General features: G+C 34.2%; 1 protein-coding gene across 4 annotated transcripts in view; it reads left to right on the top strand.

Moving 5' to 3' along the window:
- FUT9 (fucosyltransferase 9) overlaps nt 1-14,309 on the top strand; it is a 122,334-nt gene extending 108,025 nt beyond the window's left edge. For all 4 annotated transcript variants that reach the window (XM_049092378.1, XM_025444620.3, XM_049092377.1 and 1 more), the window contains one exon: nt 1,717-14,309. In XM_049092378.1, the coding sequence (XP_048948335.1) occupies nt 1,725-2,804 (1,080 nt within the window). In that variant the 5' untranslated portion in view covers nt 1,717-1,724 and the 3' untranslated portion in view covers nt 2,805-14,309. The remainder of the gene's footprint in view (nt 1-1,716) is intronic.
- Nucleotides 14,310-17,515: the final 3,206 nt, after the last annotated feature.

Consider the following 17,515-nt stretch of genomic DNA (forward strand, 5'->3'; position numbering starts at 1 on the left):
ATTAATATTTTTTGAAAATATATGGTAGACACTTTTTTATTCTCATTATGTTATTGACTGGACATGCTGAAACTAACTTTGATGGTAAGTCACAGTCATCAAATCCAATAATTCTGTTCCGGGAGTGCTCCAGAATACAATATCCAGATTCTTTGGATTCACAAAATCAAGGGAACTACATAGGGAATGTCTTATGCTTTAAGAAAAGCTACATAACAACAACAACAAAAACAATGTGATTTTTAAAAAAATATTCACGTAAATTTAGGTAATTAAAGAACAATTTCTCTCTTTTTTTCTGGAAGGAACTGCCTCATGTTTCTACACTAGCTTTTTATCAAGATTTAAAAACATCTTAATGAATCTGAAATTGATAGACCACATTATTTTGGTGAGAAGAATAATGGGTTTCAGAAGATCAGTAAGAATTTGATCAAAAGACAATTTTGCAAACACATGTTTTATATTTGTGTTCATATTCATGAGAAAAAATGAATGTCAAAGAGGAAAAACCCTGAAGACTCTTGTATTAAAAAAATTTAAAAAACTTGATTCATCTTTTTAACTGCAATATGCTATAAATCACAAAATCAATACTGTTCTCCCTGAAATATAATTCTTTTCTTTTGAGAATCCATTTATCTTTATTATACTAATATTCTAATGCTAAGAAAAACTTTTTTTAATGCCCTGATACCACATAAGTGAGAATGTTTTTCTAATGCCACTAGAGCATTTTATTATCACAATCTAGCAGATCTTGGGTGTAGTAACAGATTAGTAAAAGTAAACAAGAAAAATTATAAGGAAAATAAAAAGAGGTTTTAATTTATCAAATTTTTGCATCAGTGTACTTACTAAAAAAAGAAAAAGAAAAAACACAAGTTGCTATTTTTTACAAGAGGACTATTGTAATGCATTTTTGACAGAGAAGATGAACTTACACCAATAAACTAAAACAAAACTTTTTTCTTTAAAATGTTTGGTTTTCTAAAGAATTCTATCTGAACTGCAAAGTAATATTACAATCATAAAAAGTGCACTAGGAAATAAGTGATTATATAAACTGGGGAATGTTCACAAATCTGATATAGTTTCAAAGTTCTAAAAATTTTAGTCATAGCTTTGATGATGCTAGTCTTTGTGCCAGCTTTCTAGAAGCAAATAAAAATATCACAGGAAAAGATGTCATTGGACAAAAAAAAAATGCAACTCAGCTTGAAGGTAAGCTGGTCCACTTATGACAAATTCTCCCTTACTATTTATAGAGTTCAGGGGAAAGTTCCTTTTAAAAGCAGTTTCTTGGCTTAATAAAAGCTACGCTTCTCTCAATGGCTTAATAACACTACTGAGGGGACTCCTGGGTGGCTCAGCTAGTTAAGCATCTATCTTCAGCTCAGGTCATGATCCCGGAATCTCTGGATCCAGGGATCCTGGGATGGAGTCCCAGGAGCTCCATGTCTTTGGGGGTCCCTGCTCAGTGGGAGTCTGCTTCTCTCTCTCTCTCTGCCCCTCCTCCTACTGGTGCTCTCTCTGTCTCTTGCTTGTTCTCTGTCTCAAATAAATAAATACACAAATACTTTTTAAAAAATAAAACTAAACAGGAAAATGCAATTGATTTTGTAAGTGTATTTTGAGATATACCTATATTTATGATTAACTTTTCATCACTACCCCTACCTACTATTCCTCTACCTTTCTCTTTCTGTTTCACAGAAAAAATTATGACATCAGCATCCAAAGGAATTCTCCGCCCATTTTTAATCGTCTGCATTATCCTGGGCTGCTTCATGGCATGTCTGCTCATTTACATCAAGCCCACCAACAGCTGGATCTTCAGTCCAATGGAATCAGCCAGCTCAGTGCTGAAAATGAAAAACTTCTTCTCCACCAAAACTGATTATTTTAATGAAACTACTATCCTCATTTGGGTGTGGCCATTTGGGCAGACCTTTGACCTTACATCCTGCCAAGCAATGTTCAACATCCAAGGATGCCATCTCACAACAGACCGTTCTCTATACAACAAATCTCATGCAGTTCTGATCCATCACCGAGACATCAGTTGGGATCTGACTAACTTACCTCAGCAGGCTAGGCCACCCTTCCAGAAATGGATTTGGATGAATTTGGAATCACCAACTCACACGCCCCAAAAGAGTGGTATTGAGCACCTCTTCAACTTGACTCTGACTTACCGCCGCGACTCAGATATCCAAGTGCCTTATGGCTTCTTGACGGTGAGCACAAACCCCTTCGTGTTTGAAGTGCCAAGCAAAGAGAAGTTAGTGTGCTGGGTTGTAAGTAACTGGAACCCTGAGCATGCAAGGGTCAAGTATTACAATGAGCTAAGCAAAAGCATTGAAATCCATACATATGGGCAAGCATTTGGAGAGTATGTGAATGATAAAAATTTGATTCCTACCATATCTACTTGCAAATTTTATCTTTCTTTTGAAAACTCAATCCACAAAGATTACATCACAGAAAAGCTCTACAATGCTTTTCTAGCTGGCTCTGTACCTGTTGTTCTGGGGCCATCTAGGGAAAATTACGAGAATTATATTCCAGCAGATTCATTCATTCATGTGGAAGATTATAACTCTCCCAGTGAGCTAGCGAAGTATCTGAAAGAAGTTGACAAAAACAATAAGTTATACCTTAGTTACTTTAACTGGAGGAAGGATTTCACAGTGAATCTTCCACGATTTTGGGAATCACATGCATGCTTGGCTTGTGATCATGTGAAAAGGCATCAAGAATATAAATCTGTTGGTAATTTAGAGAAATGGTTTTGGAATTAAAGCTTTCCATCATTTGCACACTTGGAAAAATTATTTTGATGAGCTATCATCCAAGTTTTGAGGATAAGAAGAGAGACAACATTCTGCTTTTGTGTCACAATTTATTTTTATCATTCTCTCTTGGGTAACATGTATATTTTGATGGAGATTTCTGAGAGCTCAGCATTAGCAATCACTCCTTTTGATTTTAAATTATCCTGTATATACTTAATTATGTGCACTGAAAATTAATTTATTCTTTGCTACCATTTGCAAACATTGTTTTTCACATTTTGGTAGTTGTTTGTAAAGTAAGTTTGTGATATGATTGTTGTTTCTACATTGATCAGCTATTTAAGCTATTTGGGAGATGAAGATACATATCTTAAAATATGAAATATTTTCACTAAATAATATAACCTCTATTCCAAGTTTGCATAATGTAACAAAGGAAAAGCATTTGTAATTGAGTTCTAACCTCTTTGACTTCAAAATGAACAAAGTGCATAACTATCTCTTTTGAGCTACTTTTTACCTGTTTACCACATTTTTTGTGAAGGAAGAATTATTCATGTAGTGAATAAGAAAGATAGTGAAGCAGAACTGTTTTATTCAGGAAGCTATTAGACTTTTCATTTATTTTCATTAAGCTGGCTTGCAAATGCAGCCACTTGTTCTCATGATCTTAATTAAATTATTCAAGTATTTTTAAATATCCAATTTGGGGGGATTTGTAGAACATGGGAAGTAATCCTGAAAACACTTAAGAATACCTAGGACAGTTCTCTTCCCAATCCTTACACTTATTATTATAATAAATAATTTCCTCAAACAAAAGAAAAGGATGTTTATAGATACATATCATATTTATAAGTGGTACAGTTATATACAATTTTGAATAACATATCAATTTAAAATATTTTCCCCCAACCCCAATATTTAAAAGTTTCATTTTACCATGTGGATGAATAGACATAAAATTTTAGAGTTTGTCCTGTCATTTGAAAGAATATAAATAAAATTATCATTAAGGTATTAAATATAAGATTTAAAATAACACAGTGGGGATCTATAGAAAACACACAATGCTAACTCAATCTCGATGCATTATTTAATGAATAAATGAATGTCATTCAAAGTCACAGGGAAATTTTTGTTTGTTTCAACAAAGTGACAATTCTAGCCTAGAAATAATAACTGGAGATGATGATTTATATTTCATTTTAGTAATTACTCATGTATAGCGCATGTGACTATGGCCCTCAGGGCTTTACAGAACCAAAATAAACTTAAACAATAAGTTTTTGGAAAATTCATCCTTGAACCTGCAGTTGCTATACAGCAATTTTCTTCTGCAAGGTTAAGGGCTAGATATAAGCAGAGATTCATAGGTGAGAAAAGATGGGATGTTAAGGATTCTTCAAGAAAAGCATTTCCCAAAAGAATCTTTAATGACTATTCCATTCATGCCAAAACCCATCAAAAGAATTGGAAAGTTCTGATGACATCCTTTGAATCTAACTGTATTCTAACAGTCCTGTTACATGTTAACATTAGCAGAACACAAATCCACAATCTTCTACATCAAATGGAAACTAGATAGAGGCAAACTTGAGTCAGTAAGTAGGAGATATGTCCCGTAACCCAGAATGCCTTGTGTAGGAATGAACTGTCTGGAGCATGAGAAGGATTGGAGCAGAGGAAGATTCTGACGTTAGATGAAGGACTGTTTGATCCTCAGGTTCATTTCTTTGCCCATGTTGAACAGCATGTTGTGTCAGGCAATACCCTAAGCAGAGATAAAGATGAACAAGGTACTATCACTGCCCTCCAGGAATTTACAATTAAGTGGAGAGATATATGAAAGCTTTCTTCAAGTCCATGTTTATGCACATACTCCTCTCAATGGAGTTGATATGTCACTGCTGATTTAATGAAAATAAGTTAGGGAATTTCCCGCAATTGCTCAGGAAATCAAATATTTCTGAGCTGCAAACTTTCTTCACTCATTTGACCCAGTGTAGTTTCTCTCCATATTATTGCTTCTAACCATAATGCATCAAGAAATGGATGTCCTCATGGATAAGGACAGATCTTACCCACGTTTATTTCATCAGATTAAAAAAGTCTAATTCATCCATTTAGTCTTACTTTGTCATCTTTTGGGCCTACAAAAAGTATAGGGACCTAAACAAATTGCATGACTGATAAGTTTAGAAACCACTTGATTTCTAAAAGCAGAAAAGGATCAGTGTCATGACAACCCATCTTGGCTGTGGTGGGCTCTCATGATTTCAAAGAACTGAGAAACGTGAGGGCATCACCACCCTGTCAACTATAAATTTGGTCTCTTTTTTAAACTGACTATAATCACACGCTGATAATATGATCCAAACCAAGGCAATAATGGTGACTAACTGGCACGTCTGTATATTGAAAACCCATTACCTGGTCCCAGAAGAAAAACTTTTCTGAGTTTGAAGTGCCAAAAAGAATGAGTCAACTTACCCCATCAGTTCTAGGGCCATTTATCTGTAAGTTTTAGGGCCCAATGGTATTATAGCAATGTTTACAAACCAATCCCCTATTCTGCTTATGAGTTAACCAGATCCATAGATAATACTTATTCAAGAGATATGTTCACACACACACACACACACACACACACACGCAGAGCTAGTGACATAGTAAGATAGCAATGTAAGGGTGCTATATATCTTAATTCTACATTCTTTTTCATTGAATTCTCACCTAACCATAAAAGTATGTCTCAATTCCTAAAAATGTGAATGCCTTATTGGTCTAATTAGGGCCTATGGAATGGTACACTCTATGTGGAAGCACTTTGACTTTTTAAAAAGTATACAGTAAATAAAACATCAAGCTTGTTAGCATTCTTTCTGTTTTAAATATTTTAGAAGTTGAGCCTTAGCAGAAGGAAATGGGCTTTCACTACATTTTAAGTGAAATATTCAAAGATAGCATATGGTTCTCAGGCACTCCTTTAATAAATCCTGTGGATTGCAATTCTTTTAAAGGATATCTCATGGTGAATGAATATGGATTCAACAAAATTAGGTTGCTGTTGAATATAATAACAAATAATGATGCCAAGGGATAAACTGTGGATCTAAAAACAGAATAGACCATTTAAAAAGTTTTATTCCACAATATCAAAAATCTATTGCCTTCAATAATCTGAATATTTAAATGTTAATAGTTGTAGGCCTTACTAGTAAGAATATATTAATTATTATAGGTCTTTTTAGTAAGAATATATACTGAGTTCTCCATATCCAGAACTATTAAACTCTGAAAAAAAGACATGACAGTCATATTTTATGACAGCCATAAATTTTACAATATGAAGTAGAAACTAAAAAAAAAATTGTCCTAGTGAAAAACCAGTATCATCTTAAAATTTTTACATTTACTACATAAGTCCTAATAATCCTAGAATATGCAGAAATGTTTTCTTGTTGTGAAGGCTTAGAAAGCTCAGAGCACTTGAGATGTAAAGTGACAGAGTATTTAGGAATTATTTGCTGGGGCTTTAAATTCTTGCCTCCAATTGGAGGTTAAATATGAAAAGAATAGGAAATTCTACTATTGATATCTTTTTTACTGCCTATTTTCAAACTAGATTCCATGAGTCTTAAGGTAATCACCTAGAAAATGTCTTTGCATAAAGTAATGTTACCAAAACGAAGGCTTAGGTCCTTCCATTAAGACCTTGTGCTTAACCATATCTTTGAGTTCCCTTGAACTCTGATCTCATTTAGGGGAACTTTGTAACGAATTAATTACAATCAAACTGGTAAATATAAAAACTTCGGCATCTAAAAGATAAGCACAGTGCCTGTGACAGAGAGGGAGTTCAACAAATACTTGTTCAATGACTAGAAATTGCATTGGAGGCCATGCAGAATTTTTAAAAGTGTAAGAACAGTTCTAGCTTATTGGTACCAGTTAAAGATTATGTTTTATATTTATTTCTCTGTTCAGGTTATTGATTGGATGGAAAGGAAGGCTTTTTTTTAAAGATTTATTTATTTATTCATGAGAGACACAGAGAGAGAGGCAGAGACATAGGCAGAGGGAGAAGCAGGCTCCCTGCAGGGACCCTGATGTCAGACTAGATCCCAGGAACCCCGGATCACCCCTGAGCTGAACGCAAATGCTCAACCACTGATCCACCCAGGTGTCCCACAAAGGAAGACTTTATGTCCTTCCAATCTTACTACATCTTATCACCCCAAAAGAAGTACCACTTCAAGGAAGATTTTAAAGGATTTGGAACATGTTAACATTCTATCCAAATATGAACATCAACTGTTTCTAATAGGAAAGACAATTAGTATTTGAGGAGAATATAAAGTGCAAACACTGTGAAGGGCACATATTTATTACCAAACTATGCACAGAGAGAAATGCACTTTCTTTCCTCCCTAACTGCACTCCTTTGTACTGCAGACATCAGTCAATTAAGATGGTATTTTTTTCTGGATGTCTCTCATCTAAAGATTTTGTAGCATTTTACAAATGGGTAAGCTCAACTACTATCCAAAGTATTCTCCCTCTCAGTAATTCATATTGAATGCATCCATATTCATAAGCACTAGATAGAGCAGTTAACAAAACAAAAATGAGAGAGAGCCTGCTAAACCAGACATGACAATGCTAGGCTGGGTTACAGGTTCAACAAACTCATTTCGAGAAAGACACCTAACCTCTCTGGACTTTGTTGTTTGCAAGGTTCTTTCTGGCACTGTTACTCTCTTAACTTAGATCTAAATTGACAATATACATGTATTTGCAAATGAAATTCCAATGACTGCATCGTTTTTTGGAGGTAAATGTTTCAAACAGATGTCCCTCTCATTTCTCTGAATAGACATTTAAAGTATAAAACTGATTATTTAGACTAATATGTGGAAAGAACTTAATGCAGTGCTTGGAATATGGCAAGCACTCAATTAACTAAACTTCTTTTAACTCCTTCCCCTTTGTTCTCTACCTCGTCTTTTGTAACTCATGTGTTCACTACTCACTGAGACCTTAATTGCCTACAGAAAAACAACCATATAAGGAGCATTATTTTAAGATATTATAGATTTTTCTATACCATCCGCATTCTTGTTACAATAATTTAAAACTTTTTATCAATGCAAAAATTTCAGGGAGGCAGTAGGGGCACATTTCAAATCCCTGATGACATTAAACAGGGAGCATAATTTGAGTAATCCAGATTGAATATATCCAAACAATTTAGCTATTCTTAACTCATACTTGCTATATATTTTTTTTCATTTAATCTACTTTGAAAATATTGTCAAGAATTTAAAGAGAATCTCTCCAATGTCAGCTGTCTTTGTCAGTGTAACTGAAAAGCCTGGTTCCTGGGTCACCAGACCTAGAATCACCAGAGGTATGTATTTATGAACGATACTGATTCCTTAACCTTGCTCATTCAGTTCTCTTCAAACAAGTAAAAAAAAAAAACACATGTTTTTAATACATTTCCTAAGTTATTCTGCTCCCTGCTATAGTTTATAAACTATCCTAACTAAGCCAGTGGTTCTCAAACATACATATGTTTTTGGAACTTCCTGGGTCAGCTGCATATGAATCATTTGAAAAAGTATTAACAAGAAACAGTTTCTGATTCTCTGGGTCTGAGATGGAAGCTAGAATCTGTATTTTTAAAATCTCCCCAAATAGTTCTGATGTGTTATCAGGTTTTGTCATAACCACCTATAAAATGGAGTGTATTCTGTATTCTGTTCAACTGAAGCAAGCTAATACCGTTAATTCACCTGGAATCTTCCTGGATATGCCAATAAAGTGTTTCTCTACTTTAAGAGCCACGACATTCTATATGCCTAGTTATGTCATGCAGCAGTGTGGTATGGGCTAATGCCTTGATTTGGGGCACAGTATTTTCAGTCTCCAAATCTTCTTTTAAGTTGTGATTGCTTCATAGCAATACTTTTCAGGCCTAGAGGCATAAATAGATTGCTTGGAGAGGCTTTAAAATTCTAGATGTTCAAACCCCACCTCCAGAGATCTGATCTGATTGATTTGAAATGGGACCCAGAGACCAAAAATTGTAAAGACTCTTTAGGTGATACTAATGTGGGGCCATTTCTGGAAACCACTAGTGCATACAAATGACTGCTCAATTCTTGGCCTGGAGAAATTATTAGGAAAAGAAAATTTTACACACCTTGAAAAAAGCATCTCTCATTCTCTTTAGGCTCTCAATGCATGTTTGTATTTTACAACATGAAAACTGAACTATCCAATTACTAAGATCTTTTACAGCCATAAAATTTTATGCTTCTGATCTGCTGATCTGCTAATTCACTGGATATGTTTTAAAATACCTCTTTTCCATGTCCCAAAGTCCTTGCTTGAAGGATGGAAAAGTCATTTGCAATTGACATGCAATGAGCCAACTGCAGTACGTGGCTTTTGGTGATCACAGATCTACAACTGAACCTGCCATTCCCTAATTGTAGACAAGTTACTTGACTCCTCTTAGCCTCAGATTTTGCATCCATAAAGTAGAGGTACCATATTCCCAGTGTAGATTTTTCTGTGAGGACAAATTAAATGACATTTAAGTGAATAGATAATGTGCTCCATTAAAATAATTTACTATAATAAAATATCACTATGAGGAATAAAAACTACTTCCACAATTTCAGTACTAAAACAGAAAAATGTTAAGCAGAGAGCTTATAAGAATCATTGCAAATTTAAATAAGCCAAAGGAATAATCTTCAGAAGAAGAGAAACAAATAAATATAGTGTAGAAGCATGCATTCACATCTTCTATAATTACTAAGTAATGGAAGGGGTGTGAGGAGCTGGCAGTGGTAGCACATAGGCATTATTTGCATTACTAAACACATACACCATTTCTTAAAATAATTGGAACCCAAGTAGGCCTAATTTCCCCTCACTGTTATGAGCAATCAGTAAATTAACAGTCAATTTAGCTTATTATTAGTTGGCATAGCTCATGTCACAGAATGGAATAGCAGGAAGATTCTTAGAGGTGATTTTCTGGTAAGGACAGAGGGCCAGAAATATTCAACAACTTAACTTCATCCACCACATCAGCTCAGCCACAGCCAGTTAATGACATGTTAGGAAACAGAATCAAGTCTTCATCTACTTTTCCCAAAGTTAAAAAAATTCTAAAAGTCGCTTTAAAATGTTAGAGTATAAATTCAATAAACAGGAATGTATTTGGTTAGTGGTGCAGAAATAAAATGATTCCTAGCCAGACTGTGATTAAGATTGCTCTAATTGCTAATTGCATAATAAATAAAATTTTGACATGAATAATCTCAACTGTTCATTTGCACAATTTCTAAATTATAGTTTAATAAAACAAAAAAGTACCCTTAAAGGAATTTTTTATATTTATGTGTCAAAAATGAATAATATTCAAAATAGTATTTTTAAGTAGTTCCTAATTGTCTTGCTTTAAAGAACATTAGAAATGTTTATTTCAGATACAACTTTAGAAAACTTCAAAAATTAAATTATTTTTCTGAATTTTCTGGCAACCAAATTATTATTAGTTATTGAATTAGTTGTATACATAACATGTTAAATTAGAGCTTGCTGGAAGTTTGATGTGAAAAACAAATATAAATTTTGTCTGAAAAATTTTAAGAGTGGTTTTTTTTCAGAGGTATGTTAACTATGGTGACTCTTACTGCACATGGCTGCATTACATTTTGATTAATGAAGGTGCAGGAGATAGAAAAGCAAGCTCACGGATATGGTACACAGACTAAATTAACAACCCTGTAGTACTCATTATGCAAAAATATGTGCCAGAGTTACAAGAGTGCCTCCCCTATCTCAGATTGGCCTCATTAGCCACATTCATTCCCTCAGATGAGACAATCCTGAAGATGCCATCCTCCTCCAAGGCCCATTTGCCAAAAGGGAGCTCACTATCTGGTAGGACAGGATATGTGTCTTCAGGGACTACCTTGAGATAAGGCCTTCCACGCACTGGTTTTCTTCTTTAAGAGCTTTGAACAGACCGAGAATATCTGGTTCTATGTAAAAGTAGGAGACGTCTCTTTTTTACATAATAGATGGCCTATCTCAAATATTTTACATATAATTTTAAAACAATGAATCGAAGGACAAAGACTATCACACTTGAGACGAGGAGTTTACTGACAAAAAAAAATTCATTTTGCTTTACATTCAGTGAGAGCTCTTGTGCTGGAAGATGTAGTGTTGGAAATGGAAATAGAAAAACATAGTGAAAATAATGATATCATTTTTTACTCTTAAATAAAAATGTAAATCTCTAGAGCTATCTGATGGCAGTCTTAAAAAACATGCACTTTTTCCCTTCTTTTTTTCCTTTTTTTTTTCTTTTTTTTTTTAATTTAATGTTGGATTTGGTAGGAGTCAGGGTTTAGTGGAGTAATCATGACAATATAAAAATAACATTTCCATAAATCATACATAAGATGAAGGTAAAAAGGAATGTTTGCTGGAGGGAATGCAACTGGTCAGAATTATCGGAGTGAAATTATTGAGAAAAATCATCTTCATTGGAATAATGTAGTTTATTCAGAATCTGAAACAACCTGTGTGTTTATTAGAGATTTTTAAAGGGAAAAAGTAAGGCGCTAACAAGTCTCAATGTAGATTCAAGTTCACAAAGCTGCAGAAAGTAGGAAAAGAGTAGTAAACAGATTAGAACCCAAATTACAGATAGCACAACCTACTGCATAATTCGCTAGCTTTTTTTGGGCCACTGACTTCTCATCTACCAACAGTGTGGTTGGACTTTACATGAGAGTCACCTGAGAAGCTTTTGTTACATCTTGATTTCCTGATTAGACACTCTGGTTTGGTTAGCCTGGCACAGACATGAGCTGCCATACACTCTTCTAGAATTTTCCTTCTTTCCTTCTTGCTCTCTTCCATGTGGCCACGTCTCTGCTCTGGGAGATATAAGAAAGAAGAGAAAATAGTTACCAGGCAATTTCTTTGGGAATTCTAATTAAACAGTTGCTAAAGGAAAAAAGCTGTAGTGGAGTTTTACAAATGAAGAGTGGGGATTTTACATGTTTTCTCTTATCTCATTTCCTCAAGAACATACATACAGACACACATAAGTCTATACTTTTTCTACGTAGTTCAAGTGTAACTTTGAATAAAACAATGTATACTCAAGTAAAGAAGGTCAAAACTCTCATGGTGAAACAAAATGTGCCAATTCTAGCCAATATGTGAATTGTTAAGGGTCAGTAATCTATAAACTATTTGGGTGGTAATTGTATGTTTTATTAATGTAATGTGATTTTGCACTATTGTACTGTCATATTTAAGCAGACTCTTAAAAATACTCTGAAACCTAAATGCCAAATGTACAGTTTATAGGTTCATGTTATTTCTGATAAGGACTTAATTGCATTGTGCTAATAGTTGTTTAATGCTATTAACTTTCTGTATGTGTATAATTGCAATGCAGACCCCATAGGGTTGTTGTAAGCACACTAATTAGTCATCTGAATTTTTATAGATAAAATCACACATTGATCAGAAACCACTTTTCTACTTATTTTTTTGTAGAGTATTTTTCCACACTTGAAAAGACATGATTATTTTATATCAAACATCAGCTTTTCTTTAAAATCTTATTTTAGTAGCCAGTGCATGTTTGAAATAAAATGTGTTAGAAATTATATGAAGATATTAAGGTTGTGTTATATTAGGTTAAAAACTGCATGCCATTGGTGAATCATGCAACTTTGGGGGGGGGGCATTTACACTGCCAACTCATACATAGGCTTCGTCTCAATCTGTGTGCATGATTCATGTCCTTTCGAAAATTCTTTTTAAACTTGAGTAAAGTGAAAATGTTATTCTTAGTGCTAATGAGCCAATAGAAAATGCTGCTTTGCTGTTTTCTTGGCAGCATAATGTGGTAAAATCCTCCTACCCCCAATTTTCTTCTTGGAGTCTCTTGTTGGCAATAAAATACAACAAATAAAATCATTTGTTGACAAATGATACAATTTACTGCATAGCAATTTACTATGATAAAAGCATGAAGATGTGAAAAATATCTTAATCAGTTCCATACTATGAACACAATATTCTGGCAGCTTTTTCTACAATCAAGAATAGTATGTTGTTGTTTTTTTTTTTACACTGCCAAAATCAGTACTACTGCCAGGGAGGGGAAACATTGAGGCCAGGTCTGCACAACAGTAAATTGGACAATAAAGTAGAACATCCAGGCAGTGTGAACAGCCAATCAGTGTACTTGGTAGAGAAGGGGGAAAATATTCTTCTTGGTAACTTGAGTGATCAAGAAAAAAAATGATTGTGTAGAAAATATGAATTTTGGCTGCAAAGACCAAGCCTCTACATGCCAGTAATTTGCAGTAGTCTTTGAGAACAGAAATTATTCCATTCGGTGAAGCTTTGTTTACGTTTTTATTTTTGTTTTGTGTTCTTTTTTCAGAAAATACACTTGTGCTTTTGAAAGGGCTTAATTCCAAACATAATGTATGTGGACCAATGACCACTTCCCAAATGAAATTAGTCATTCATCATAATATAGTAAGGCTAGCACGTAGCACTCAGTGACTTAAAACATCAATATAAGCATTTATACTGTTGGAAGGTAATTTTATTGCTATGTTATTGAAACAGGAGGGATCCTATTTATACATTTATTTATTTATTTATTTACAGAAATTTCGTTCATTCAAGTTCAGTTTTAACTGCTTCAGTGAAGTTTGTAGAACAGTAAGAAAAGTTGAGTCCAGCTACTCTTCCAAGTGAAAAGTCACGCTACTAAGTCTTGCTACATCCTGGGGTAAAGCATTAATCCAAATGTTGAGTAGCCAGTGCTGATAGTGTGGAGGCCAACTTCACTGACCAGGATGTTTTAGGTGTACGGCACTCAGCGAACAATTGATCTGGGCTCTTAGTTTGCTACTGTATTGTTCCCTTCATTGATTCAATTTGTAAATAACATAACATGTTATGGCAGCTAAGCAAATATTTTAATAAGCCATGCAAGGCAAAATGCCATGGGAGATCTGTATATTCAGCTATTTGAAAAACTTGTGTTTTCCACAAATTAAACTGGAGATGTCATTTGAAATTTCCTTCCCTTAAAAATGCCATCTTAACGTGGATTTTTCTGGCCCACTGATGTCTTTCTGGGTTTATAAATATATGGTGTGATTGTATAGTTATAATTCTTTGAAATTTTGTTCTGCAATTAATAGTGACTTCAGCGATCTGTGCTAAGATCCCAAGGCAGAAATAAATGTATAAAGGGTTTGAGCCTGTATGTGTAAGAAGAATTCTCTTTCTTCAATCATATTTCCTATATTCAATGTAAGTACTTCACTGATTTACCACTGGAGTTATTCCTTGGATGTGTAAATAATGATGTTCTATTCAGGCTTAATGAATTCCTGTACTGTGAATATTTAAAATAAAAGAATTCAATTTAAATGTGCAATAGTGCTGGTTATTTATAATGCTTACATTCAAAATCATTCACTTATGAAGATTCATTTTGACTTACATGCAAATCTGGATTCCCTGTATATTTTGAATTAAAATTTAAAAACAAATCTATTTTACAGATTATACATTTATTACAAATACTAAGTCAAAAAATGGCAATCAGTGTACATATGTACACTCTTCTACACTAGTTTGTTTCCTTAATTTTGCATTGTTAATGGACCTGGAGCTGAAATTAGATCCATGAATGATTTGAGGAATAGGAAAATCTATCCATCTTTTCCTTCTGCTCTGATCCTAGCTTGAAAGTTGCCTCATCATGCATTCTCAATTTTCTACTACTCTGAATACTCTCCTGACTATTTTTATTCAAGTATATAGAATCAATAATTACCAGTAGCCTAAAGTCCCAAGTGTATATATCCGTTTTGAACTTCTCTCTTCCGCCATATGCCTCTAACTTCCAATGTCTGTTGTCACCTAACTTCCTACAGACCTGTTGCCTTGGATAGCCCACCATGAAAGGAGTTTAACACTCACTTCCCCTTTAATCTTTCATTCACTTAATTGCACTGTTACAAATTATGTTGCCGTATCAAAATTTAGAAATAACTCTTGATACTCTCTCTTCCTTTCCCTCACATTTACTTGACCATAAACTATCTCTATGTATGTCCCCTCTCTTTTAGTCCACTGTTCTTGTCTCATTCAGTCACTGGGGTCTTCAATATTTCCTACCTGGACTAAAGCAATAATTTTTTAAAGGCTTGAAAATCACCTCTCTACACTGTCACCAGTGAGAAAAGCAAAGTAAACATAGCAAGACAGAATTCAGCTAGTGTTGACTTTTCAAAAAGTCCTGCATTTGTTACTATCTTTCCTTGGTTCTTCATTGCTTTTAAGATACATTCCTCAAATGGTAGCAAGCTGCACACACTTCTTTAATATTTGGCCTCTACCAATTTTTCTAAGCTTTTCCCTTGTAATGTTTTTTTCATGTTTGTTTTTCTGTGACAGTTCCCACAGAACCATCCAGAGACCAGGCCCAGGCTGTTTTTCCGCCCAGTGAACCTCCAGCATCCTTTTAGATAATAAAAGATTATACTCAAAGTCACATCCACTGTAATACAAACTGTATTCCATATTTAAAATCTATTTCAGAAGTTTCAAAGTCAAGATAGCAGGTCAGGACATCACCATTTTCATGGGAGAAGTGAGTTGTGAAATAGTCCTTGAAGAAATAATTTAATTGGACTATCTGAGAGGATATGTGAAGAGAACTTACAATGGAAATACGAACAAAGTCTTGGAGGCAGGATAAATTGAATAAATCTGGCTGATTTTAGTGGTGTGTCCATGAAAAATAACATTAGATAAAGAATTAAAGTGTTAGAAAAAAAGGTCAGAATATGGAGTGCTTGACACACTGACAAATACAGACAAAGCTGGTTGGTTTGAAATTATTTATACTGCAGTGTGATACAGAGTTATTGAAAATTTATAAGTAGATGTACAGCATGAGCAAAGCCACAATGCACTTTTCTAAAACTCTACATCATGAAAAAATGGAAACAAGCATCATAATATCTTATCCACCCTCATGGTCGCCTGCAATGTGTTGCAAAGACTAGGATCTCCCATTAGCTGAAGAGAAGCTGTATGATGTGGTGGCTTGAGGTGTCTGGGTTCTGGAGCAAGACACTCACATTCAACTCCGCTCTCTTTCTACCACCAAGGTCCAAATGACCAAATGACCCTAGGAAGGTCATTTATTTCTCTTTACCTCTGTTTCTTCTCATGGAAAACAGGAATAATAACAACACTTTACTTACAGGATCATTTTGATGATTAATGAGTTAATATATGCAAAACATTTAGAACAGTATCTGACAAAGTAAGCACCAGTAACTCTTAGCTATTATTTAATAAGCAACACAAACATTTTCCTAAATAACTTTTCATCAGTTCCTCCAGTCTCTATTAAACTGTATTGTCCTAAAAATGTATTGTTTTTGTCAAATCCTTATATCTCCAAATTACTCCTCTGTTGTTGGGTAGGCAGAGAAAGTGGTTTTCATCACAGAGAAAAGTCAGAGAACATGACTGGATGTATCCTAGAGACAGGAAGAAAACTTCATGTTTGATAATCTACTCTCAGTAGCCAGATACTCTGAAATAAAAAAATTCCTTGTAGAGCAGACTCTGCTTTGGGAATATCTAAAGTAAGCTGGTTTTAGTGGAAGCTCAAAATGTATCATATTATAAACAGTCTGACAAGCTTCCTTGAGCATAGAACTGGTTTAGGGAAAACTGAAAATTTCTTTCTGGATAGGGAATTCAGTTTTGCTCTTCTAGTCCTTTTCCCCCTTCATTTTACATTTAAAGACGTCTTTTAAATTTTTTTGAAATACCTTTAGCAATGGGTATGTTGCCATAAGTCAACAAGAAAATAAGCTCAATTCCCAGAAACTGGCAAGGCTATGAATCCCTACAAAACATAGTTCAGTGGAAAGAAAGAGCAAATACATTAATTTTCAAGGTTAAGCATCCCTCTGGGATTGCCAGATCCTGCCATCATATAAAATATTAAGCCCAAAATCAATAGCCAGACCTAAAAGTTGGGTTTTCATTATGCAAAGTATAATTACTTCAAGTAGAAAATACTATTTTTAGAGTTTATAAGCTTGGAAGCCCAAGAAAACATTTGCATGACTATTTGACCATTCATTAAATTTGTCAACATACATTATTTATTTTAGTAAATGACCGTGTTTGCAAATCATCCCTCTGCATCTGAACACTGCATCAAATAAGTTTCCTAAATCTAGGTCCCAAATTACACTAGTGTCAAACATTCATTCTTTGTGTTTTTTGTTGAATAAAATTTGGGTAAGTGATCAAAAACATTTGAAAGAATGCTTCACAAAATATTCATTTTTTGAAGATTCACAAAGCACTTTCATATATTAAAGTGCCCAGGATGTCCTTCAATAAAGGACTTTGTTTGCTCTTATTTAACTCAGCAGTTCTCAACTATATCTCATCATAGAAATGCTGTTTTTTTTTTCCATAATGCTAATTTATGTCACATAAAAGTAGCAGTCAGGCTAATACTCTGCAAAGTGTTTCTCTAAGACCAGCTAGTTTTTGCTCTAATACAACCTGGGATCAATATCCTAAGACACTTGAAT

This window comes from Canis lupus, chromosome 12 (genome assembly GCF_003254725.2).
Source record: "Canis lupus dingo isolate Sandy chromosome 12, ASM325472v2, whole genome shotgun sequence".
In the NCBI taxonomy this organism is placed as follows: Eukaryota; Metazoa; Chordata; class Mammalia; order Carnivora; family Canidae; genus Canis; species Canis lupus.